General features: G+C 61.6%; 1 protein-coding gene across 3 annotated transcripts; it reads left to right on the top strand.

Annotated features, from left to right (window-relative positions):
• Nucleotides 1-362: 362 nt before the first annotated feature.
• On the top strand, nucleotides 363-19,940 carry GGA1 (golgi associated, gamma adaptin ear containing, ARF binding protein 1). Of its 3 annotated transcripts, none has more exons than XM_027070803.2 (17): nucleotides 363-508; nucleotides 4,475-4,559; nucleotides 5,766-5,841; nucleotides 7,505-7,603; nucleotides 8,665-8,788; nucleotides 9,225-9,325; nucleotides 9,992-10,072; nucleotides 10,943-11,083; nucleotides 11,166-11,247; nucleotides 12,486-12,593; nucleotides 13,333-13,485; nucleotides 16,282-16,346; nucleotides 16,796-16,962; nucleotides 17,289-17,482; nucleotides 18,349-18,518; nucleotides 18,735-18,845; nucleotides 18,939-19,940. In XM_027070803.2, exons 4-17 carry the CDS (start codon nucleotides 7,520-7,522, stop codon nucleotides 19,047-19,049), a joined length of 1,692 nt encoding a protein of 563 aa, XP_026926604.1. In that variant the 5' UTR covers nucleotides 363-508; nucleotides 4,475-4,559; nucleotides 5,766-5,841; nucleotides 7,505-7,519; the 3' UTR covers nucleotides 19,050-19,940. The 3 variants fall into 3 exon arrangements, with proteins under 3 accessions (XP_026926604.1, XP_026926602.1, XP_053082744.1); XM_027070801.2 differs by lacking the exon at nucleotides 363-508 and adding an exon at nucleotides 558-787; XM_053226769.1 differs by lacking the exon at nucleotides 363-508 and adding an exon at nucleotides 3,292-3,330.
• Nucleotides 19,941-24,167: the final 4,227 nt, after the last annotated feature.

The following is a 24,167-nucleotide window of genomic DNA, read 5'->3' on the forward strand; positions in this document are numbered from 1 at the left end:
GCCACACTGTAATGAATATCCGGCCTTGCCTTTCTCCTCCAGCGCTCGTCACAGAGCAAAGCAAACGTAGCGTTCATCAAACGATCGCAGAATCAAAGCAGAGATAGCACGGGGTTTAGGCTCTGCCACTAGTGTGACCTCAAACTATCTGGCTCGTGGGTTTGTTGTGGGGGGAGTAAATACATTAATACATAAAAAGTGCTTAGAAAATGCCTGGAACATTGTAAGCACTCAACAAACTTTGACTTCTTTTCCCAGCGGCCAGTGTCCGTCATTGCCCTTTTAAGGGACCCACCCACTTTCCATATAAGCGGAAGTACGCAGTGAGGGTTCCGGAAGTGACCTCAGAGCCCCTCAGAAACATGGCCGCAGAGCATTCTTCCGGAAGCCGTCACGGGCATCTTCGTGACGCAGAACGAGTTAGAGCGTCCCGTGGGGTTACCATGGTGCAGCTCTCAGCCCCCATTCTCTCCGCTTCCTCTCCCGCCTGAGCGCCGGGAACGGGAAGGCGGGCGTCGGGTCCCGCCCGCGACGTAGACACCACCGGGGGGGGGAGGGGTTGGGAGAGCAGGTGACGCTCTAGGCGAGCTCGTACGAGTCTCTATGGTGCCGAGCGCTCCTGTGCGCCGCTCCCGCGAGTCCGGGCGGACGTTGCCCCTTTAATCGGCGGAGGGCGGTGCCGAGGAGGTCCCGCGAGAGCGGCGGGGGGCGGGGGGCGGTGCCGAGGCTGGGGGCCTGTGGCGGATGGAGCCCGCGATGGAGCCGGAGACTCTGGAGGCGCGAATCAGTGAGTGTCCGGGAGGGGCGCGGGCCGGACCGGAACCGGAACCGGGGGCACGAGGCGGGCCCCTTCCCGGCGGGGGCGGGGTACGCGGCGCCCCCTCCCCACGCTCCGCCTCCGGCCCAGGAGAGGCGGCGCCCCGAGCCGGTCCCTCCGACCCTGGGGCGAAGGAAGACCCCCGGCAGCTGCGGGGACCGTCGCTGGGAGCGGGCGCCGCCCACCTATCCGATCCTCGGGCCGGGACCCTCGGGGAGCAGTGAGCTGCGCCCGGCTCTGTCCGTAGAACCCCCAGGACGGAGACTGTAGTCCCCAAAGCCCCGAGGCCCACACTTCTCCCCTGAAGAGCGGGCCCTCCGAGCCATTCTCTTGGGCCCGGGAGGGAGCAAGCCAGCGGCCCCCAAGGCTGCAACTCAGACCCGGGCGGGAGGGCTCCTACTCTCCGCGGGCCCCAGATCGTCCACTCTGGCTCTGCATGGCGTGATTCCCTCCTAGCCGTTCCTTGAGTCTGCAGCTCCTCTCAGATTTGCTCGTTTCCTCGCCCAGGAGGGGAGGACTCACTGGCCCATCTGATCCTCCAAGCTCTGGCCGTACAACGAGAAACCTTCAAACCCTAGAGGCTGGACAGGGTCCCGTTTGAGACTCCAGAAGTAATATCAAGCTATGTATCACTAGCCTCGGCCCAGCCCCTCAGATTCTGTACCTCCACCCAAGACTCTTCCCAGCTCTTGCTGACCTTCCTCCAGAGGCCCCTGAACCCCTTTCTCTGTGGCTTCTCAGGCGCGGGTTTCTATTACTCAGGCTTCTGAATCTCCATAACCACCTGACCTCCCTATCCCACACTGCTGATGGAGCTCCTCGGCTCTCACAGCTTTCCTACTGGACTCTCTCTCCCTAGGCTAGTGACCGCTCCCTCCCAAGTCTTCCCTCTCCTTGGGCTGCGTCTCTGCCAGGGCCTCAGGGAGACCTCGGTCTACCTTCAGCTCAGCCCCTTGGCCCCCAGCACACCAGGGAGCTGCACAGGGTGGTTTGGGGTCATGGCCAGCCCGTTTTGAGCCAGTCTCGAGCAGAATTGAACTCTGAGGTTGGCCCCAGAACAACAACATTTCCAGGCGTGTTTCAGAGTCCCGTCTGGCCAGTGGAGGGGGAGGGCATGGAGAGGAGGCACTCAGAGGCCATGGAGACTGTTCCAGAATGCCCAGGTGTCAGCAGCAACTTGGGAGGACGGGCAGGGCCCTGGCTGACAGATCCGACATATCTCAGGACTTGAGGGTGATGCAGAACTGCCTCATGTTTAGCAAAGAACGGGATTTTCCGAGAGTCCAGAAAGAGTCCGATCTGAGAAACAGGAGCCAGGACCCCTGGGTTTGGCCGTAGGGCTGGACTCTAATAGACTGAGGCCAAGATTGTTTTCTCTTTTTCTTCCTCTTTCTGCACTAGCAAAATTGTAAGCTCTTCCCTTGCAGTGGTTGGAGGTAAAGAGTAGCTTCTTGTAGGTAAACGACAATATTGTCACCGTTGTGTAGTGACAGGGGACAGTCATGCTCTATTGTGAAACACTTCCCCCTTGCCCTCCCTGGGTGTTCTCCCTTACTGCCTGCTGGGGATTTGGGGCTCAGGCCAGCGAGGTTGGTCAGCTCTCCTTGGACCCAGCGGCTCTTACTCGGAGCCAGATGCAAGGGAGAAAGCTGATGTCTCATGATGCCACCGCTTTTTCCTCACTGGCTTCTGACTCAGGACAGTTTCTAGAACTAGCTTCTCTGTCCTCACTCAGACTCATGTGTCTGACATTTTTAAAAGACTTCCTGTTTTAGGGTCCCCCAGGCAGATGTCATTGAGAGGGCCAGCTCTAACCCCATTCTATCTTTCTAACTCCAGACTGGTGTTCCCCAGCCTCTGGCCATGTTGGGGGGGGGGGGGGCGGGAGACAGAGTAGACAGCCACACTTTCCCTTGGTGGGGGGGTGATGGTTATTCCTGGGTGGTCAACAGGGGCTTTCTTTCTCTGAGGGACTAGAGGGCTTTGCAAGGCTCCTGGAACAGAGGTTTCTATCCCGAGAGAAAATGCTTCATTCACATCTCTGCTCAGCTGTACCTCCTCTGAGAGCTCTCCCAGAGAGAGAAGCGCCCCCCCCCCCAAAAAACACTTTCTATACCTTCTCCTTGCTTTGAGTTTCTTTATACTTCACAAGAGTATACAGCGTTATGTGTTTGTTTATCTGAGTAGTTGGTGTTTCTCTTGCTGGGCTGCCAGCTCCAGGAGGGCAGGGATCTTGCCTTGTTCACTCCTGTGGCCCCAGCACTCAAAATATTTATGAATAAATATGAAGTGAATAAATACTGCCAGGCGCCGGGATCCCAGAACTCGACCTCCCACCACAGCATAGGACCCAAGCGGGCAGGCACCACATGTTGGGTCCCAGCCTCCTTCTGGCCACAGATCCTTCTCTGTCCCACCTCCTAGGCTGTGTTTCCACCACACCCCCTGCTCAGTATCAGGCTTGAGGCAGAACAGGCCAGAGAGGGTGAAGCTTAGAGACCGGCTCCGGGGAGGTAGGTGGTGAAGATCCAGCTCTCACCTTGCGTAAAGTATTTTGTCATCTAAATCGGTCCACCTTTCGCTCCAGATTTACAGAGGGGGAGACAGAGGTTCAGGGAAGTTACGTGACCTACTTGATTGTTTTTTAACCAGCATTGGGTGTCAGGGAGGCGACTGGGCTTGTGTGTCGCCCCCTCCTGTCAAGCTGTTTACCCTTTCCCGGGCACTACCTACCCCTGGACTCAGACTCCCCCACAACCTGTGCCGGCCGCTGAGCCCTCCTTCCTTCATTTGTTTGCCAAGGGGAAATGGGCGTGTGCACAAGAGGCTGGGATGCGGTGCGACAGCAGGCTTGGGCCCACGATGAAGGTCAGAGCTGGGGGACAAAGAAGAGAGAGCGGATCCAGCAGGGCCGCCCTGGGCAGGAGCCAGGGTTAGGGAAGACTTCATGGAGGAGGTGATACCTGAGCCGCACTCCTTCCAAGATCCTTCACGCTCTGCCCTGCGCTCAGTGATCTGCGTCTCTCCTCACACACGGCCCCGTGCTGTTCCGAGGCATGCCATCCCCCCCAGCCTGGTTAGCTCCCACTTGAGTGTTGCCTCTTCCGGGCAGCCTCCCTGGCCCCGAGCCCAACCCGAGTCCCCTGCTCGTGGCTCCTCTGCCTCCCTCCGTCACGCTGTATTGCGAACCTAGCTTCCCTTGGCTCACTTCCCAGCCACATGGCTCCTTGAGAGCGAAACTGTGGCTTCCCCCCCCCCCCCCACCTCTGGATCTGAGTGTAAATTCCCTGAGAATTGTGGGAATACTTTTCAGGAGCAGAACTAGAGGAGGTGCGGTCAGGTAGGCAGACAGACGTGCAGCTGCAGAGGCAGGGGCACTAGGGAGTAGGGGAGCAGCCCCTGAGCACCATCTGTAAAAGTGGGGCTATTCAGGGAGAGGCTGCAAGGAAAAGCCCGTGGACGGGAGCTCATCTGTCCGTTGACGCCACTGAAACATCATCCCTCAGGTCTTGAAGCTATTGGAGCAGGAGGTCAAGGGGACTCTTTTTGCCTGTTCGGTCATCCCCTCTATTCCCTATTGACCAACTGTCTTGCCAGAGAGGGAGTGGGAGAGGCAGGGACGCCTCCCCCAGGCCACGACGGTCCTCTCTCCTACAGACAGAGCCACAAACCCCCTGAACAAGGAGCTGAATTGGGCCAGCATCAACGGCTTCTGCGAACAGCTCAACGAGGACTTTGAGGGGTAGGTGGCCTCCTCTTTTGCTCACCTACGCAACAGAATCTGCCCCGCACCTGCCGCGCCCACGCCAGACCCTGGCCCCCGGGCAGAGACCTCAGTGGGTCGAGACTCCGCTTCCATTCCTAACGTGCTCACAAATGAACGATGGTAGTGGTCCTTCTGTACCACCGGTGGGCCACCCGCTAACCGAACCCATTTTACAGGTGAAGAAGCTGAGGCCCAGGGGACTCGGGTTCCCCACAAAGGAAACGGTAGTCCTGGCCTTAAGCCCACACCTCCCTGAGCCCCGGCCAAAGCTTTGTTGGGACGTGCTCCCCAGCTGGGAGGAAGCCAGTAGGCCCTTTGCTCCAGGAAGAACGAGAACCGCCTGCGTTAGGATTACTTGTCAACAATGCCCCTTTGGGGGCTGTGCGCAGACGGGGACTAGACTGGCAGAGGGCTTGGGGTAGATTTGCTGGCAGGCTCCCCAGGTGGTGAAGTTTGAGGAGCGCGGCTTTCCCTCCACCGCACCGCCACCAGTGCGGGCGCTCCGCTCCGGGAGGCCACGCATAAGGTGCGACACGTGTGATCCGGAGTGCAGCCGCCTGGGTGCGAATCCCGCCCCTCCGTTGGCTGGGTCAGCTGGGCAAGCCTCCGTCCCTTCTCCTGTCACGTGGGGGCGATAGTCCGGCCTGCTTTGGAGGGCCGGAATGAAGGTCGGGCACGAAAATGCACGTGAGGCACCTTGTACATCATAAGCACTCCGTGTTGTCGCCGTCACCGGTGACAGGCCTCTTACGATCCAGCAGACGATGTCACCACCTTCACCGCAAAGGTGCTCTGATTTCTCCCAGCAGAACGTCCTGTGCCCCCTCAAATTCCCAGGGAGCCGTGTCCGCCCTTCCTTCATGGCACACTGTCATGTTGTGCTCCCAGACGGGACCCTTGAGAAGGCCGTGGTCCCCTCTCCCGCTCACAGTTCTTGGTAACGCCAGGAGAGGGACTGAGCTCATACCTTTGGAGGGTCCCTGGCCCCTACTCCCTGTCTGCCCCTGCCCTGTCCTGCTACAGCCTCCAGGCCTCTCCAGTCGGAGAAGGGGCAGGGCCTTTGCATCTACCCACCAAGCCACCAAGGGCTGTGCTCCCAGCAGGGGGGTGTGGCTGCCCTCCCCTGGGTTGCCTCGGGCTGGGCTCCAGCCGATTGGGCTTTGTGCTCTTCCTCTCGCCCAGGCCCCCGCTTGCCACCCGGCTGTTGGCTCACAAGATCCAGTCACCGCAGGAGTGGGAAGCGATCCAGGCGCTGACGGTGAGAAGGGGAGAAAGGGTGTGCCGGCTGTCCCCAGACCACGTGGGTGGCCCCCCAGGGAGGCCAAGACTGAGGTTTTTGGTTTGTTTGTTTTGTTTTGTTTTGTTTTTTTAGAGAGTGCTTGAGCGGGGGAGGGGGGGGAGAGTGCGGAGAGAGGGAGAGAATCTTAAGCACTTAAGCAGGCTCCACGCCCCGCGTGGAGCCTGACACAGGGCTCAGTCCCACAACCCTGGGATCATGACCTGAGCTGAAATCAAGAATTGGACACTCTTGGGGCGCCTGGGTGGCGCAGTCGGTTAAGCGTCCGACTTCAGCCAGGTCACGATCTCACGGTCCGTGAGTTCGAGCCCCGCGTCAGGCTCTGGGCTGATGGCTCAGAGCCTGGAGCCTGTTTCCGATTCTGTGTCTCCCTCTCTCTCTGCCCCTCCCTCGTTCATGCTCTGTCTCTCTCTGTCCCAAAAATAAATAAACGTTGAAAAAAAATTTTTTTTTAAAAAGAATTGGACACTCTTGACTGAGCCAGCCAGGCGCCCCCACATCAGGCTCTTCTTTAGAGCCCAAGGGAAGGGTGCCAGAATGGCCTAGATTGGGGGTCTGGGCTGGCCCCTAGGGGCTCACAGCCTCCCACCCCAGCCCTGCACAGTTAGGCCTTGCGTGGGGAAGAAGCCCCTTAGGATCATCTGGCCCACGGGTTCCCTGCTCCAGCTCTGTCAGATCTCTGGGAGGCCAGTTAACCTACTGAAAGAGGGCCCCCCCCCCCCAGGCCTGCTGAATCTGAGTTCCTTTGGCATCTGCACCCAGGAATCTGCATGCCTGTAAAGCTCCCCAGGTGCCTTGTAGAGTTAACTCAGTCCATCACTGGTTTCCAGCCCCAGGACAGTGCCGTCCTCCCCAAAGGCGGTTCAAGGGCTGACGCTGGACTCAGGCCAGAGTTTTTGAAGCTAGGTCAGCAGAAGAGTGGGGGGGGGGGGAGGGTGCGCTGTCTGTGGCCCCCAGGCACGGGCCACATAGCAGCTCACCATAAAGCAAGGCTGGCCTCAGAGGGTAAACGTTTTTCTTTTAGTGGTTATGTATTTGTTTTAACAAGATAGGGTTGTTTTTGTTTTTTGTTTTCTCAACTATGGGCTAGTCCTACGATTCCACGAATATGTATTGTAAGGCAAGGTAAATGGTGCCTGTTGAAGTTTAAAAAACTACCAAAGGGGCGCCTGGGTGGCTCAGTCATTCGGGTGGCTGACTTGGCTCAGGTCATGATCTCACGGTCCGTGAGTTCTAGCCCCGCGTCGGGCTCTGTACTGACAGCTCAGAGACTGGAGCCTTCTTCGGGTTCTGTGTCTCCCTCTCTCTCTAGCCCTCCCCCATTTGCGCTCTGTCTCCCTCTGTCTTTCAAAAATGAATTAATGTTAAAAAACAAAAATTTTTTTTAACTACCAAAGAAAAATAATAGGAAAATCATTCACAAGTGGTGCTCAGATGTGGCCAGGCTGTGGAGGGGCCCCCTCGATGCTGCTGTCACCGGCCCTCGAGGGCACCCGCCCCGCCTCGTGTCCTCAGGAGTCATTCTGTCCCTCCGAATGCCCATCCCTGGGCTTCCATGCCCTGGTCATGGTTTGTGGGGGGGGGCTGCCTCCTCTGACCCTCCCTGGGGTTCCCCCCCACCCAGGTACTGGAAACGTGCATGAAGAGCTGCGGCAAGAGGTTCCACGATGAGGTGGGCAAGTTCCGCTTCCTCAACGAGCTCATCAAGGTCGTGTCTCCCAAGGTGGGTGCTCCCAGCCTGAGCTCAGGCCTGCGCCATCAATGGGGGCGGGTTGAGGAAGGAGGACCCCCTGTGGGAAGCAACTGACCGCCCTCATCCTGGGGGCTCCCACTGGGGTTCCCACTTCTGCTCAGCTGGAACTCTGCCTGGCATAAACACAGACCCTTGAGTCCGGGACAGCGGGGTGTCCAGAAGGAGGGCTACCAGGCCACCCGGTGGCTGGTGGCTCTGGAGCCACTCTTGGGGCCGCTCAGGCTTAGTGAGGAATGACCGTAGGACATAACACGCAGCTGCTGGGCCAGCTTCCCCAGCACGGCCACTCTGCCTGTGACCTCTCCCCACCTGGGTCTCCACTGGAGGGTCTCTCTGTCCCCACCCCTCAAGAGTGGCCTCCTTGAGGCCTTGGATGCTGAGGACCCAAATGTGAGTGGCGGAGCCTGCTGATGGCCTTGGCCCATTCGGGGCGTGCTCTCTTAGGGCATGCGCATATTTGATGCCCCTTGGGTGAGATCCCACCCCCTATGCTCTTCCTTGTCACACCCCTCTCCTGACCAGAGCAGCTGAGTGTCCCAGCTGGCCCCCCATTCTCTTCCCAGGAAGCGACTAGTGTGAGATCCAGTTCCCTCAGCCTAGTTTGCTGCTGAGAGAGACTGTGCGTGGGGCCCAGGGCTGAGCTCGGTTCCACACCTGCCCCTTCCCTGGCCAGCCCCAAGCCAGGTGGCTCCTTCCTGAGGTCACAGAGTTAAGCCATAGCGGACTGGCCGGAGGCAGGCGCTGGGCTCTGCGCCTTACCCGTGTCAGCCCCGCATCCTTACCGTGATGCCACCGCCGTCATCCCCACCTGACAGGTGGGGAAACAGACACTCAGGGCTGGCCCGGCTAGTGCGCGGCAGAGCTAGGAGGTGAGCTCAGTCCGCCAGGCTGGTTGGGTGGGACGGAAGGGCCCCACAGGCCAAGGCTCCCGAGGGAGTCCTGGGGAGGCAGCCAGGTTGCGGCTGGGGTTGGGGCGACAGGTTTGGGGGCCGGACGACGGCAAAGGCCTGCCCTCCCCTCGGTCTCTGAAGTACCTGGGCTCTCGGACGTCAGAGAAGGTGAAGAACAAGATCTTGGAGCTCCTTTACAGCTGGACAGTCGGCCTGCCCGAGGAGGTGAAGATTGCAGAGGCCTACCAGATGCTGAAGAAGCAGGGTGAGGCACCAGAGGGGGGGCCGTGACCAGCGCCCCCTTCCCTCCTCCCCGAGCTGGGGCTCCGGCAGCTTCTGGCAGCAAGGTCATGGCTCTGCCCTTTAACTTCTCAAGAACATAGAGCTATGGGGCCTTTTTATGGCTCTGTGTGAAGCTAGGTTGGGTGGAGAGAAGGTGAGTGTGGGTCAAACTTCCCCTCAGAGAGTGGCCCCCATGGAGTGGCCTCAAAACATGGGTGCCTAAATGCCACCACGCAGTTTGACATTGTAGTTCAGGAGCCGATCGTGGCCCACTGGAGTCCAGAGCCAGCATGCAGGAGAGACTGTCCTCCACCCTCCATTCTACCCTGGCCGCCCCCGCTCCCCGCTCGCCGCCCAGTTCCGTTCCACACTCTGGCCCTGGGCACGGTTGACGGCCTTCCCACCACCGTCTACTCCAGGGATCGTGAAGTCAGACCCCAAGCTTCCAGATGATGCTGCCTTTCCCCTTCCTCCTCCACGACCCAAGAATGTGATCTTTGAAGATGAGGAGAAGTCTAAGGTGAGCTTCCAGGGAGGGGGAGATGCGGACCCTCAGGCCCACTTGGCCATGAATTCCAGGCCCTGCCCTGAAGCAGAGGCTCGTGCTGAGCACAGTCATGCCGCGGGTGACAGGCACGGTTTATCCAGCACTTCTGCGTGCTGAGTACCTCCCGTCCAGTGCCCCTGCATTTAATAAACACAAGAGCGTGTCTGGTGTCCCTGGGATTGGTCTAAGGGCATTTTATAGGCTGGGCAGGAGTTTGTGTATTTCTGTCTTTGACCTTTTCAATGATAATTTTTTAACTTCGTGTTAAAGAAATCATGTGCTCACGGGCAAGAAATTAAACAGCCCAGAGGAGGTAAGATAAAAAGTAAAAGCTCCTATCCACCTAGTCCCAACCCCCAGAGGGCTCGTGCCGTTGAGTTTCTGGCACATCCTTTGAGAAAGATTCCCTCACGATGGTACTCCCACATCTGGTGCCATCCATCAAGAACTTCTTTGGGGAGCACTCGCGTGCAATGCCTCGGTTGTCCTGACGGCCACCCCATCAGGTGTCGGTGGAGGCTCACTGTTTCATGGAGAGCTTAATAAGTGCCTTATGTCCCTCGGCCAGGAAGTGGGGAACCGGCACATGACCCCGGGCCCGGTACTGGGGTCACGGTCATGCCCCCCGTGTCCCTGCAGATGCTGGCCCGCTTGCTGAAGAGCTCCCACCCCGAGGACCTCCGAGCAGCCAACAAACTCATCAAGGAGATGGTTCAGGAGGTGATCGCCAAGCCCGCGGTGCAGGGAGGAGGCAGAGTGGGGACTGGAGCGGGGCCGCCGAGGCGGGGTTGTGTGTACGCCTACGGGGAACCCTGCGGCGACCCAGCCAGAGGGCTGTCACAGCCAAGAAAGAGCTGACGGGTTGGGGGACCCCAGGGGACAGAGCCAGGACCGGTGTAGGGGGGAGAATGTCCTAGCAGCTGAGCTGACCTGCTCAGGTTGGGCTTCTGCGAGGCTGACTGCCTCTTCTGTGATAAGGAAATAGAAATCAGGCCTTGCTAAGTGAAACGTACGCGTATGTGCTTACGTATCATAAAGAGGGAACGCTGCGCACTTAATATCCAAACAAGTATGCGTATGTCGTGGGTACGGGCTGAAACACTTTTATTTGATGAGGGTAGGCCATCAAAGCTTCAGCCTAGAGACCTACAGGGAGGAAGTCCTAGGTGGTGTTCTGAAGGGCAAGCTGCGTGTCCTCATAGCACAGGGAAAGTCAAGGGTGGCCCCTTTCGAGGAGGGTGATTGTGTCCAATGGCACAGCGCAAGCCCACCTCTCGTCCCGCGAGGGAGGGGCGTGCATGGTAAGCCCAGGGGCACGGGACGGTGGGGTCACTGGAGATGGTGTCTGAGGGCCCCGGAGATTCTGACAGGCCCGTGCAGAGGCCTGGGACCTGAGGGCGTCGGCAGGAGGAGAGGACGTGAGCGCAGGGTCGGCAGAGGGCTTCTTGGACTGGAATGCCCTGGCCTGGGCACGAGCGCCTCGTGGCAGGGTCTGACCTCACACCGAGCCAGGAGACTCTGGAGTGCTGTAGGCAGTGCCTGGCTGAGAGCAGGCATGACCTGGGCTTTCTGGGGCTGATGCCTCCCTAGGACCAGAAGCGGATGGAGAAGATCTCAAAGCGGGTGAGTGCCATCGAGGAGGTGAACAACAACGTGAAGCTACTGACGGAGATGGTGATGAGCCACAGCCAGGGCGGCGCTTCTGCCCGCAGCAGTGAGGACCTCATGAAGGTACGTACGCCTGCCTCTGCCGCCCAGCCCCCACCCTCTCCGGGTCCCCGCCGGCTTGACCCACCCACCCTCCTGTCCCCAGGAGCTGTACCAGCGCTGTGAGCGGATGCGGCCCACGCTCTTCCGACTGGCGAGTGACACAGAAGACAATGATGAGGCCCTAGGTGAGCGCTGGGCGGTCAGCCCTGAACCTCCGACCCCTCCCCCGCTCCCTTCCCAGGACTTGCTAATTATCTGCAGTTGGCAGGACCCACCACCAGGGGGCCCCCCCCCCTCCTCCAGCCCCGACCTTGGGTTTCTCCACATCGAGGAAGCGGAGAGCAGGGGCTGATATGGTCATAAGACCCTACGGGCCAAGCCTCTACTCAAGCCCACAAGCTGAACAAGCTGAAAGGGGAAGAATTGTCCCCATTTCACAGCTGGGGCTCTGGGAGGGAAGGGACTTGCCCAGATCACAGAGCATAACGGTGGCCGAGCCAGGGTGGACCAGGGACTCTCTCCGGACACTGCCTCCCTCCCTGCTAAGGGCTAGAAACTGAGGGCAAATCCCACAGGCCTCAGTGGTTCCAGCGCGGGGCCCCATGACTCTGTCACAGCCACATATCGGGTTGTCATCCTTATTCTCTGCTACCATGTCAGCTAGTCTCTGGGGCAGCAGTCTGGGAACCATATTAGCCCTTGATTCGGTGGGAGTTCACTGAGTGCCTCCCAGGTGCCAGGCACCTGGTCCTTGCCCAGGAGACTTACTGCCCAGACTCCTCTAAGCCTTGGCCCCTAAAGGGATAATATTGGTAAGGGCCTAGTTTGTGCCAGGCACTATTGAAGGCCCTGGGGGCACGGCAGTGATTAAAATCAACAAACGCCAGGGGGCGTCTGGCTGGCTCAGTCAGTAGAGCATGCAACTCTTGGTCTCGGGGTTGTAAGTTCGAGCCCCGCGGTGGGTGTAGAGATTACTTAAAAATAAAATCTTTTAAAAATAGGCAAAAACCATATTCTCCACGGAGCTTGTAGCCTAACGAGAGGAGAGAGGCAGCGGGCAGTGACCGTTTGTCAGATGGTGGTCAGTGACGTGCAGAACAGCCGGCAGGGAGGGGACTGGGGAGTGGGGGTGAGGAAAGGGCTCCAAAGACCCCAAGGCAGGAAGGAACGAAGCTACGCAGAGATGCGAGGGGCGTCCGCACGGCAGAGCCAGTGTGGAGGCTGAGGCCATAGCATGCCGCCGTGTTTGGGGTGGTGGGGACGGTGGACGAGGACGGGCGGTAGAGGGTCTGAGTGAGTCAAGCAGACGGGACGCCCCCAGCCCCAGCCCCTCGCCAGGGCTGCAGTAGACGCAGGGACCTCCTCTCCCCCCAGAGGCCCCCGTGTTCCCTCAGCCTAGTGTCTCCCCTCCTGCCCCTTCCAGCCGAGATCTTGCAGGCCAACGACAACCTCACCCAGGTCATCAACCTGTACAAGCAGCTGGTGAGGGGCGAGGAGGTCAACGGTGACGCCGCAGTGGGCTCCATTCCGGGTGAGGAGACAGCCGGGGGCGGGGGGGGGGGGGTGCCGCCAGGCGGGAGTGGCACAGAGCCCAGGGCGGAGCACTGGCTCCAGAGCTGGGGGCTGGGAGTGCCAGGGTGACCTTGGCCCCTTAAGATGAGGAAGGCCCCCGGGGACAGAGCTTGGGGGGAGTCTCTGCCAGGGCTGCAGCTGTGGGGGGAGGAAGTGAACATGGGGCAGAGGGGGAGGGAGGCAGGGTTTGGCAAGGACGAGTAGAAGAAGGAAGGCCTTTCTTTCACTTGATAAATCTGGCACCTGTTGTGCGGGGCTGGATGGCACGCTCCGTGCTTGGTTTCCTTACCACGAGGTGCGAGAGAGGGGTTGACACCTAAACGTGGCAGGCTCGGCCCCAGTAAGGGTAAAGCGACAGCCCTGGGGACGCACAGAAAGGGTTCGAACGGGCCCAGTTGGGGAGCAGTGGGGGTGGATGCTACCACGGAAGCAGCCGCGTGTAAGTGAGGCTTCAAAGGATGGGAGGCAGTTTGCCAAGTGGAGAGAAGGAGCAAATAGGTTCTGGACAGAAGGGACTCCCTGTGCTAGAGAAAGGGCCTGGTGGCAGATTTCGGGGGCAGGGCAGCCTGGCCAAGGAGGGGGAAAGAAGCAGGAGGGCTGTGAGCGGTGGCGGTGGGGGGAGGGGGGGGTAGCAGGCTGGCCTCCAAGAGCCTGAGCGCCCTCCACGCAGGACGGGCCTGACTCTCCTTTCCTCCCAGGGAGCACCTCGGCCCTGCTGGACCTCTCAGGCCTGGATCTCCCTCCCGCGGGCACCACCTACCCAGTCATGCCCACCCGCCCCGGTGACCCGGTCAGCCCCGAGCAGCCTAGCACCTCCGTTTCCCTGCTCGACGATGAGCTCATGTCTCTGGGTGAGGAGGGGGCCGGGCCCAGAGGAGGGCGGGCTGGCTACAGGCGGCGGCGGGGGGGGGGTGATGGGGGGGTGGACATGCCCGCAGCATGTGAGGCAGCCTGGATCCCACGAGTCCCGTGGAGGGTGTTGTGGGTGTTAAGCCCATTTCACAGCCCAGGAGGCTGAGGCTCAGGGAAGTTAAGGAGTTGTCACCAGGTCTTCCAGTCAGAGGGTGAGACCAGCCAGCCTCTAAACCGACCTCTGCCAAGCCCGCCACACCTCGGCTCTGGTGGCCTGAGGGAAAGCCGGCGAGATGTCTCCGCGGCAGGTTAGAGCCTAGAATTGGGAGCTGCCCAGCAGACGGTCCCCCCCACCCCCCACTTGAGAGGGAGAGGGGCAAAGAGAGAGAGGCCAGGCCCCGTAGCTCCAGAAGCTCCAGGGAAGCCGGTGCCAGAGCACCAGCCGCCCGGTGCCTCCATCTGGTCCCGGACTACAGGTTCCAGAGCCACAGGGAACCAGTCGCACGCCTGGGGAGGACGCAGGGGGCACCCAGCCAGCCAGGCAGTTCTCAGGATTCCAGCTTCCGGCACAGCCCCCTCTGAGAGCTTGAAGCGGGAGGACGTGGTGATAGCCTCTTCACAAGGGCCCTGAAGTTACTTAAAAAAAAAGAGAGAGAGGTTGAGGTCTGTCAAAAGAATCTCGAAAGTTACGTTGGGGAACTGACTTGGAAGCCAGGAGTCAGACCGTGAGCCAGTTCTGAGGTAAAAACCAGACCCGACGGACCAGAAGCGTCGGTGCGCCTGCATGCCGGGCGAGCGGCTTCCCTCACCCCTGCTGCCACACCGTCTGAACGCAGACCACCCTCCTCCCACCACGGGAGTGGGTGCCACCAGCGTCCCCGCTTTCCAGACGCGAAAGGACAGCTCCCAAGGCTTTAGGAAGGCTAGGTGACGTGCCCAAAGGGGGGCACGCGAGTCAGGATGAAGCGCTCGGATTCTGACGCCTTCCCCTGAGCCTCTTTGCTGCTCTGACTCCACTCGGCGGCCAGGAAAGGGACATAAGGACCGGGAGTGCATCGTGAGGGATGAGGGGACGGCAGAGCAGGACGAGCTCCCCTCTGGGCCCCGCGGCTGGTGCCCTCTCCAAGGGGGTCTGCCCACAGCGTGTCCGTGGGCCCACGTACGCATCCCATCCGCCTGCCCCCTTTCCATTCCGAGCTGGGGGTGCCTCAGGGAGAGGGAGGCCTGACCTGTCTTACAGAGAGGGAAGGATGGTCCGGTGACAGAGCGCACACGGGCTCATCTTCCCCAGCAGAGCCGGGACCGGGCAGCAGCTGCCCGACTGGGCCCGGCCCCCAGCGAGCGGCTGCCTCAAAGCCACCTTCTCACGAGAAGCAAGGTGTGCTTCGTACTTCCTGTCCCCAAGTTGCTTCAGCAGAGCCCTGAGCCTCCAGCATCTGTTGGTTTCTACTCAAAGGGAAAGGAAATGTGGGAACAGGAACCAGAAGGGCCAGGGCAGCACCCACCCAGCCTGGGGGAATAGAGGAAGCCCTGGGACCACAGGGTCGGGGGGGCTCGTCCTAACCGGCTCTTTGTGGCAGGAAGGGCGAAGGGTGGGGGCGGGGCAGGCAGCGGGGACTTCCCGTCCGCCACTGTTGAGGCACTTCATCACATCGGCCTCCTTTATTAGTCAAGACGGTCCCCTCAAGTCTTACAGATGAGGCCCAGGGAGGTGGGCACCTGCCCGAGGTCACACGGCCAAGCGGCAGAGCTGTGTTCAGACTCCAGCAGCGAGGCCACGTTGTGTCCGGGGCCGGATGCTGCCACTTGCCAGCTGTGTGGCCTCGGGCAGGTTACTCACCGGCCTCAGTGTCCGCTTTGTCAGCCCCGAAAGAGGGATGACAGCCCCACGCGCACTCGTCAGGATTGTTTGAGGATCGCGTGAGCCCCGCGTCTGAGGTGCCCGACGCTTCCGGGCGTGTGACAACAGTCACCGCTCGGTTGTCCCTGCTCTCGGAGAGGTGTGCCCAGAGGAAGAGGCCCAGCAATCAGAGCCTCCGGTGCCTTGCCGGTGCCTCTCAGCTCTTCAGGCTGCATCTCACCGATTCGGGATTCGCTGGCAACGGGCCAACTTGTCTTCTGTGGATAAAACCTATGGCGGACTTGGCCCAGGGCGTGCTTCGGGTCAGACCGGGTGGGTGACCCCCTGCCCTCTGCGAGTCGGCAGGCTAATGAGCAGAGCCATCCAGAGGGCCCACGGCTGTCCTTGGCGCCAGCCGGCCAGCCCTGTCGGCGCGGCCAGGGCAGATGGGGCCTTTAGAGCCTGCCCCCGTTCAGCCCTGCAGCCGTGTCCCCGGGGACGCGGCAGCCCAGCCCAGCCTGGCTGCTCAGAGTCTGGGGCGCCGCCTGCCCCCTGGCACTCGGAGGCTGTGGCCGCGTGGGGGCAGAATGCCGACCCCTGCCCGTGGACCCACCCCCGGCGTCTCCCACTCCGTCCTCCCTTCCCGCCACCCCTGGGTCCCCGGCGCCGGCTGACCACGAAGACAAAAGTCCCGACGTCCGTAGTTGAGGTGGCTTCGGAGTGCAGGAGTGGAAGCATAAGTGGGCGTGGGGAATGGGCCTTCAGGATCTTTGGTTCCTGCTTCTGCTCTGCTGCCGGTTCCCTCTGAAAGTGGGTTTTCTCGTCTGAGCTAAGCCTCTTGGAGCGATACAGGGGGGAGCGCGGGAGCCACGGACCCCAGGCCAGCACGCAGCCCCCCAGCTCCCTTGCTTCGGAAGACCTCTAGCTCCTTTACGTCTGTCTTGCTTCCCTTCAGGCCTAAGCGATCCCACACCCCCTTCGGGCCCAGGCTTGGATGGTGCTGGATGGAATAGCTTCCAGGTAGGAGGGCCAGGAACCAGCACAACCCATCCTGAGGTAGGGTGGCTGGGACAGGCAGCCTGCAGCGGGCAGTGCAGAAAGAGGGCCCTGGGGCGGGGTCCCCGGGGCTGAGGCTCCTGTCCTGACCTGGGGGTCCCCGGGCAGGCATTCTCTCCTCAGCTCCACACGCTCTCCTTGCGAGTCAGTGTTGAGATGAGATGAGGTTCCCGTTCCTTTTCTCCTGGTGGTGACTTTACGGTCCCTGGAACGTGCTGGTTTCTAGAGTAGACCCTGCAGACCAGGCCGGCCCATGAGACGGGCACAGGCCAGCAGGAGTGTCGTCCCCTTCCCTGCTGCTGCTTCCCCAGATGTCACCCGAGGGAGGGGCAGGGGCCTCAGGGCAGCGCCAGGCGACCCCGACCCCTCTTCGGCACCACCCTACCCACCTGCGTGCTTTGTGTGCCCAACAGTCATCTGATGGCGCAGAACCCCCCGCCCCGCCTCGGGTCCCCAGCGCGGATAGCCAGCCCCCGGCACCGATGTCTCTGCCGGCGAGCAGCGGTCTGGACGACCTGGACCTCCTGGGGAAGACCCTCCTGCAGCAGTCCCTGCCCCCGGAGTCCCAACAAGTGCGGTGGTGAGGGCACAGCCTGGCTGGGGTGGGGTGGGAGTGTCCCCCGCCCCCAACAGCATCCGCTTCCGGGCTCTCCCAGGCCCCGCGGCCAGAGGCCCGGTGCCTGCGTGCTCCCGTGGGCAGCCGTGGCTAACGGACCACCGCGTGCCAAGTACTGCACTGGTCTTGAGGGAGGCAGCGGTGCCCGAGGCAGGTGCAGGGCCCATCCCGCGGAGCACAGAGCCGTGTCCCACCGGGCAGGGGTGGGGGACAGGCCCCCGGTCTCTCCTGTGCCCCCGATCTCTCGGCCCCCGAAGATTCACCCCCCCAATGCCACATCCCCCAACAAGGGAGAAGCAGCAGCCAGCCCCCCGGCTCACACTCCGGGACCTACAGAATAAAAGCAACTGCAGCTCAACCAGCTCCAGTGCCACCGGCCTCCTCCACGCGGCGTCCCCCGAGCCCCCTGGGCCTCCGCAGCAGCCCACGACGACCGAGCTGTCGCTGGCCAACATCACTGTGCCCCTGGAGTCCATCAAACCCAGTGAGTGGGCCGGGGGTGCGAGTGGGTCGAGGCTGGGCCGGGTCAGCACGCCGCCCAGAAGCACCCCCCCCCCCCCACCCCCGTTGTCCCGTTGGGAGCGCGTGCCACTGCGTGACCCAGGGAGGAGCTCTGGGCAAGACCCTTGTCCTTCGCGGGCCCCCTGCTTCATCCTTCCCAGAGCGAGGGCAGCGTGCTCTGCACGGTCCAGGCCTCCACAGGCAAGACGACTCCTTACGCTGGCTGCCGGGTGCTCCCTCCCCAAGAAGGCAGGACCAGGACATAGAGGTTCCGGGTCTCTCCAAGGTCACGAAACCGAGCCAGGATAAGGATGTAGGTCCAAGTCCAAGCTTCTGCTGCCCAGGGGCAGTTGGGGACCACTCGCAGCCCAGGTCAGACAGATGAAGACTGGCCGGTCGTCTCAGCCTTGTCCGTCTTGTGGGTGCACCTTGACCGAGGGCATCACCCCTTCAGTGTCCCCAAGAAGTGGCCGATGGTGCCCCTCTCTTACCAGTAGGGAAGGCCCCGAACACCGGAGTGACTGTGCTAGAGTCACACGGTGAGAGCTTGACTCCAGCTCACCCATAGGCCTTCACTCCAGCACTCCAGGGCCATAGTCCCACGGCCCTGGGGGATCCCCCGCCGTCACTCAGCCCGGGGCGTGCGTGTCTTGCCTCCACCGACACAGTAGAAGTTCGCCCGCCCCGTCCGGGTGCCGGTCTGTACCCGTAGCCCCACTGCTTCCGGGGTAAAGGCGAGGACCTGAGTTTGTGGATTCGAGTGCCTGCTGGGAGCTGGCTGGATGTGCTTGGGCTCAGGCCTGGCACCCCCCCCCCCCCCCCATCGCCCTGTCCCCTTTGCCCTGCCAGGCAGCATCTTGCCAGTGACGGTGTATGACCAGCATGGCTTCCGGGTCCTCTTCCACTTTGCCCGCGACCCGCTGCCCGGACGCTCGGACGTGCTGGTGGTGGTGGTGTCCATGCTGAGCACCGCCCCCCAGCCCATTCGCAACATCGTTTTCCAGTCGGCTGTCCCCAAGGTGACAGGAGCGTGCCTCCTTCCTCTCAAGGCAGGGTGACCCGGGGCTGGACGGGGAGCCAACCGGTGGGGGGGCAGGGGGCAGGGGATGGAAGGGAACCCAAGGACAGAGCCCCTGGCCCCCTAGAGGAGCTGGCAGGGAGACTGGGCCTGGTCCCTCAGAGGGTGGGGACAAGAAGCGGGGGGCTCAGCTGGGCCCCGTCCCGCCCGTCCGCAGGTCATGAGAGTAAAGCTGCAGCCGCCCTCAGGCACGGAGCTGCCGGCGTTTAACCCCATCGTCCACCCCTCGGCTATCACCCAGGTCCTGCTTCTCGCCAACCCCCAGAAGGTGAGGGGCCTGGCTGTGACGACGCGCCGCTGTGGGGGTGGGGGCGGCCCCTTCTCTCGCTCTGACCCTCTGCGTTCACTGTCTCTGCCCCAGGAGAAGGTTCGCCTCCGCTACAAGCTTCTCTTCACCATGGGCGACCAGACCTACAACGAGATGGGGGATGTGGACCAGTTCCCCCCACCTGAGACCTGGGGAAGCCTCTAGAACAGGGAGGGGCGGGGGAGAGGAGGGGGGAACAGGACTGGCCACTGTCTGGCCTGCGGGGGGAAGGCCGTGGTGGCCTAGGACACCCTATGTTCCCACGGCGACATCCCCTGGGCCTGGTGCTTCTCCCCTCACCCCTGCGGCCCTCTCCTTACTCGTCTCCTCCCCTGCGCAGATGGACCCAGCCGAAGACTGGGCCTGGGTTTGCACTGCTGGGGACCTTGGCCACAGGGGAGAGCCTAGAGCAGGGAACGGCTGTCTGGCCCTGGAAGGACTTGGGGTCATGGGGGAGAAGCATGGCTGTCGGGCAGGGGCCAGGACCTCAGGCCCAGCCCTGACCCCAGCCTGGGGTGGGGTCATCCCCACCCGTCTCTTATGCCTTATGGGAAGGCCCAGCCATAACTTGGGGGCCATGCTGGAGCGGGAACCAGCTCAGGCCTCCTCCGTAGGAACCGGGTGACTGGCGGGGGGGTGACGCCTGCACCCCCAGCTCTTTGCACTCTCTGCTGTGTGGTTTGACTCTCTTTGCTTTTCTTTCTCAGTGGCCCTGTGGTCACCATCTCAGGGGGCCCGGTTGGGGGAGCCCCACCCGTCCCCCACTCCTCGTGGGGCTTTCGCTCCACCCGCCCGCCCCCTTGGCCATCAGGCTTCTTGCGGGGCTGTGGGGGCTGTGACTGCTGGCCCCCCGAAGGTCACGCCAGAGCCGGGTGGCCCCAGCTGGAGGCTCAGGGCCACTGGGGTTCCCGGGGCGTCCCCTTCAGTCCCTGGCCTCTGCCGGGGCCTCCTGTGGGCAGCTCACCTCTGCCCGTCCGTCTGTCTGTGGGCAGAGTGGGGTCCGCGTGTGAGTGAGAGCGGGAGTATTTATGGAAATAAAACGTCCTTTTTCCTGGACCAGCTGCTCTTCTGGCCCTTCTGAGGTGGAGGGTGATGGGGGTCCAGGAGTGGGAGGTCCCTGGGGCCGCCCTGTAGACCTCTCCGGCTCTGTCTGTGGCCATCAAGCTGTGGTTCCTGTCCTCACCACCCCCGAGCCCTTCACCGGAAGAGGTGGTGCTGAGTCACCAGAGAGCCGTCCCAGCTGGAAGTGAGCGGCCAGCCGCTCAGACCCGCCAGGAGCTCCAGCTGCTGCAGACGCTGGCTGGGAGGCCCCCGGTTGGTCACAACTTCCTCCTGCCGCTTCTCGGCCCTCCGCGCACAACTGTGGCGCAGCACCGCCCCGGAGGGCCTTGCCTCGGCTTCCCCAGAGACTGCTCCCAGGAAGCAGGGTGCTAATTGCAGCTGGTTTCTAGAGAGGCCCCGGGGATGCTGCGCTGGGCCCCCCGCCAACCCCAGCTGCAGCACACTCACCCCTGGTGTGAGCGGAGTTTAGGCCCTGGTCCAGGCGCAGGGGGGAATGGTGTGGCCACCGCGGAGCAGAGCGAGGGGGAGTTAGCCCTGGGGATTGCCGCGTGATGTGGAGCCGGCCCCACATGCTGCTCTGCAGGAGAGGGTTCCCGTTTCGAAAAGTCTGGGCAAGGCTGCCTGCCGTTTGTCCTCCCTAGCAGATGATGGGAAGGCCTGCATTTAACAAGCCGGTTTCGCTTTGCCCAACCTTGTCCTTCCCGGGCTGAACCCCTTGCCCATGGATACCATCGGGACGCGCTGGAGAACAGCCTGGGCGCTTTTTTCCGTTGAGCAAATGAGGCATGTTTCTCTGTGCCAAGCCTCACTGGACGCACAGGGTGAGAGCTTCCCATCGGCGCAGATCCCTGTGGAGTGCCCCCCCCCCCCCCCACCGCCCGACACACACACAAACACAGCCCTCCTGCAGCAAGGTTTCCAGATGCCCTGACCCCTCCGCGTGCCCCCCCCCCCCCCCCCGCCACAGGGCCTGGTTCCTGATCCTTCCCCACCAGGCCAGACTCTGCGCAGACAATTGTGAGGTCTCTGAACGACAGCGTCTAGTAGGAAGGTTCTTCTAAATTAAACAAAACTTTACTCCCTGTAATGCCGCCCTGGCGTCCCAGGGGCACCACCTGGAGTACCGTCTCTTACCAGCTGTGGAAGGGCTGCTGGTTGGGGTGGGAATGTGTGCAGCTTCGCGCTGGGAGTCTGGGCCTGCTCTCAGCGGGGTCCCTGGCTTGCTGTGTGATTTTTGAGCAAGGTGCTTCCATTTCTGGCCTTTGGGCTCCTTTTTTTTTTTTTAACAGAATTTTTAAAATTTATTTCTTTTCCGAGAGAGAGTGCAAGCTGGGAAGGGTCAGAGAGAGAGAAAGGGAGAGAGAATCCCAAGCAGGTTCCGTGCTGTCAGCACAGAGCCCGATGTGGGGCTCAAACCCATGAACGCTGAGATCGTGCCCTGAGCTGAAACCAAGAGCCAGACGCTCAAACTGCTGAGCCACCCAGGCGCCCCCTTTAGGTTCCTTTGTGATAGTGGGGAGGGGCCCAGTGAGCTACAAGGCCCCGCTGAGGCCTTCTGGAGCATCCTTGAGCAAAGGGGTTCCCCAAGCTCTTGGCCTGGAGTGACCCAGATGCTCCAGGGACAGGGATACCCCTTTCCTCTTTCGGATCTACCGTCTTCCCTTTTTCCTGGTCTATCCATCCAACTGTCAGCCATCCCACAGGTGCCTCTGAGCAGCCCCGTGCCAGGCTTGGCCCTGCGGTCAGCTCACAGGCTGGCATGGAACCTACGAGCCGGGAGCTCAGCATGTCAGGGCAGAGCGATGGGAGGGAGGTGGGGCTGAGGTGCCACAGGAGCCCCGCATCTGTCTAAAGGGCTGGGGGTGGGGTCTAATCATGGGAGGCGGCCCTCAGCCTCCAGTCCCTGGAGGAGTCATCCCCCAGCTTGGGAGTCATCCCCCAGCTTGTGTGTGGATCCCACCAGAGGTCCGGAGCACTGCCCAGGAGACCCAGAGCCTCTGGGGTGCTTGGGCTGGACGGGGGTGAACAGGGAAGGAGTGTTCTGTCTCTCGGGTCACCCCCACCCCCATCTCGGGAGCAGTGGGACTTCCCAGACCTCGAAGCCACACTTCCACTTCTATTCATGCGGCTGGACACAGCAACTCGTTTGGGTTTCTTTTTTGGCAACCGCAGCGCACTGCTTAAGTTTGTGGCAGCCACAAGAAGCCCGTCTCTGCTGCCATCCGGCGCTCCCTGCCCCCAGTGTCCGCGCAGGCGGAGAGCACGGGGGCCAGCCCGGGGCCCGGCCTGGCACAGACCTGCCGCAGGCACCCTCTCCCGCCGTCCTCAGAATGGCCTGTAGTGATGGGAAACAGAGACCGGAAGGCACACGTTAGGGCCCGAGTCCAACCAGCAGTCCTGGGAGGGGCCGCTCTGTCTCCCAAGCCCTCCCCAGCCCTCCGTTGGACCGCCGTTCCCTGCAGTCAGTGTTAAGGGCACAGGGTCTCGGGGGCTGTCAGGATCGTGAAGTCCCCCTGCCCCGGCCCCACCCCCGGGTTTCCTTCTGGCAAAGTCGTTCCGGCTCGAGAAGGCAGGGGAGTTTTCAGAGCCCCCGAGATCATACCACACGCCTAGCTGCTCTGGGCAGAAGCCTCCACTCGGAGCCCAGCACGGATATGACCACGGACGAGCAACCTGTCAAAGTGTCTGAAATGCGGCCCCACGGCTGACCCCTGCTAGCACAGCCTCGGCGCCCAGCCACCAGCCTCCCTGCGCAGCCGACACTAGACCGTCCCAGGCTTGTGCAGTCTGTACAGAGGCCCCTGGGCCCCCGGAGCAGCCCCGGGGACGAAGGAGGGGGCAGGGGCCAGCGTTTCTGGAGTCTCCAAGCAGTGCCATCTGGCACGGCAGGAGAGCACAGGGGGGCTTTGGAGCCTGTCAGATCTGCTTTCCAACTTGGCCTCTGCCGCTTAACCAGCTTGGGACCCGGGGCCAGGGGCTCTGGTCTCCTCACCTGTGAAATGGGGACGAGGATACCGACCCCACTGGAGGATGTGCTGGACCACACGACAATAGGAGCTACTGTCCCCAAGAAGGCAGGACACACGGCGGGGGGTGGGGGGGGCACTTAGGCGGAAATGGGGGCAAGGGTCTTTTTATTCCAGACTTCACAGGCTGAACCCACTCTCGCTCTTACTTCACCAAGGACACGGAGGCTCAGGTCAACCACCTCGTCCACGGTCACCCAGCTAGCGAGAGGCTGAGCCCAGCTGGCCGGCGTCGTCCACACACACTCAAGCTCTGTTCTAGCTGTCTCTGGGGAGGAAATAAGTGTCCATTGATGCAATGCCTCCACTTGCCATTCAAGTCAGCCCTGTCTCTTGAGCTCCTGTGACCATGGCACATTGCCAGGCCATACAGGATTCGGCACGAGCGGAGGAGACCCAGCCAAGTCAACAAGCCCTCGGCGATGCAGCGGGAAAAGGTCTCGTGACCGGAGAAGGGGCTGGCCGGTGACCTCCGAAGCCCCCACTTGTGCATTTGCAGTTCTAAAACTACAATCTCGACCTTCACTGATGACACTGCGGGGTCCAAAAATCTCTGATGACAACATCCTTCGGAGGGGCGGCCTACGATCCAACCTTTGGGGCGTCCGACCCTTTATGATTTGGCATCCAAGTGTGCTCGAGCTTAAGTATACCCTAAAATATACCCCTCACCCGGCCAGCAGCCCCACCCAGATGAGACAGAGAAGAGTGTCAGACTGGAGGGGAGCCTGGCGCCCGGTGGGGAGGCCCCAGGCCTCCACTGGGCTGGTTATATGGCCCCGGTTGTTTCCAGCCGCTGCTGCTATAGCCCCACATGTCCTGACCCCTCTGCAGGCCTGAGCTGGGGCTCAGGCCTGGGCAAGCCTAGGGGGGGAAAAGGGAGAAGCCAGACCTTGCCCTCAGGGACCTTCAGAACAGCTGGGGAAGTGGACAAGCCCAGACCCAGTGTGTTCCAGGCTGGAGGCAGGGCTGAAACAGGGCGGGGACACAATAGAGCCCAGAGGTTTCCCAGACAGTAAAATTGTGGTACCTGGTGGCAAGCTGCTGGTTCAGGAGGTTTCAGTTTCCTATTTGTGCACCCATTAGGTTGTGCCCACTGTACAGATGGGGGAAACGGAGCCACCACGCTGTTCCGGGATCCGGCCGGTGAGGAAGGGGGACGGACAGGCCAGGACTAGAAGCCAGGCATTGCAAA

This window comes from Acinonyx jubatus, chromosome B4 (genome assembly GCF_027475565.1).
Source record: "Acinonyx jubatus isolate Ajub_Pintada_27869175 chromosome B4, VMU_Ajub_asm_v1.0, whole genome shotgun sequence".
NCBI lineage: Eukaryota > Metazoa > Chordata > Mammalia > Carnivora > Felidae > Acinonyx > Acinonyx jubatus.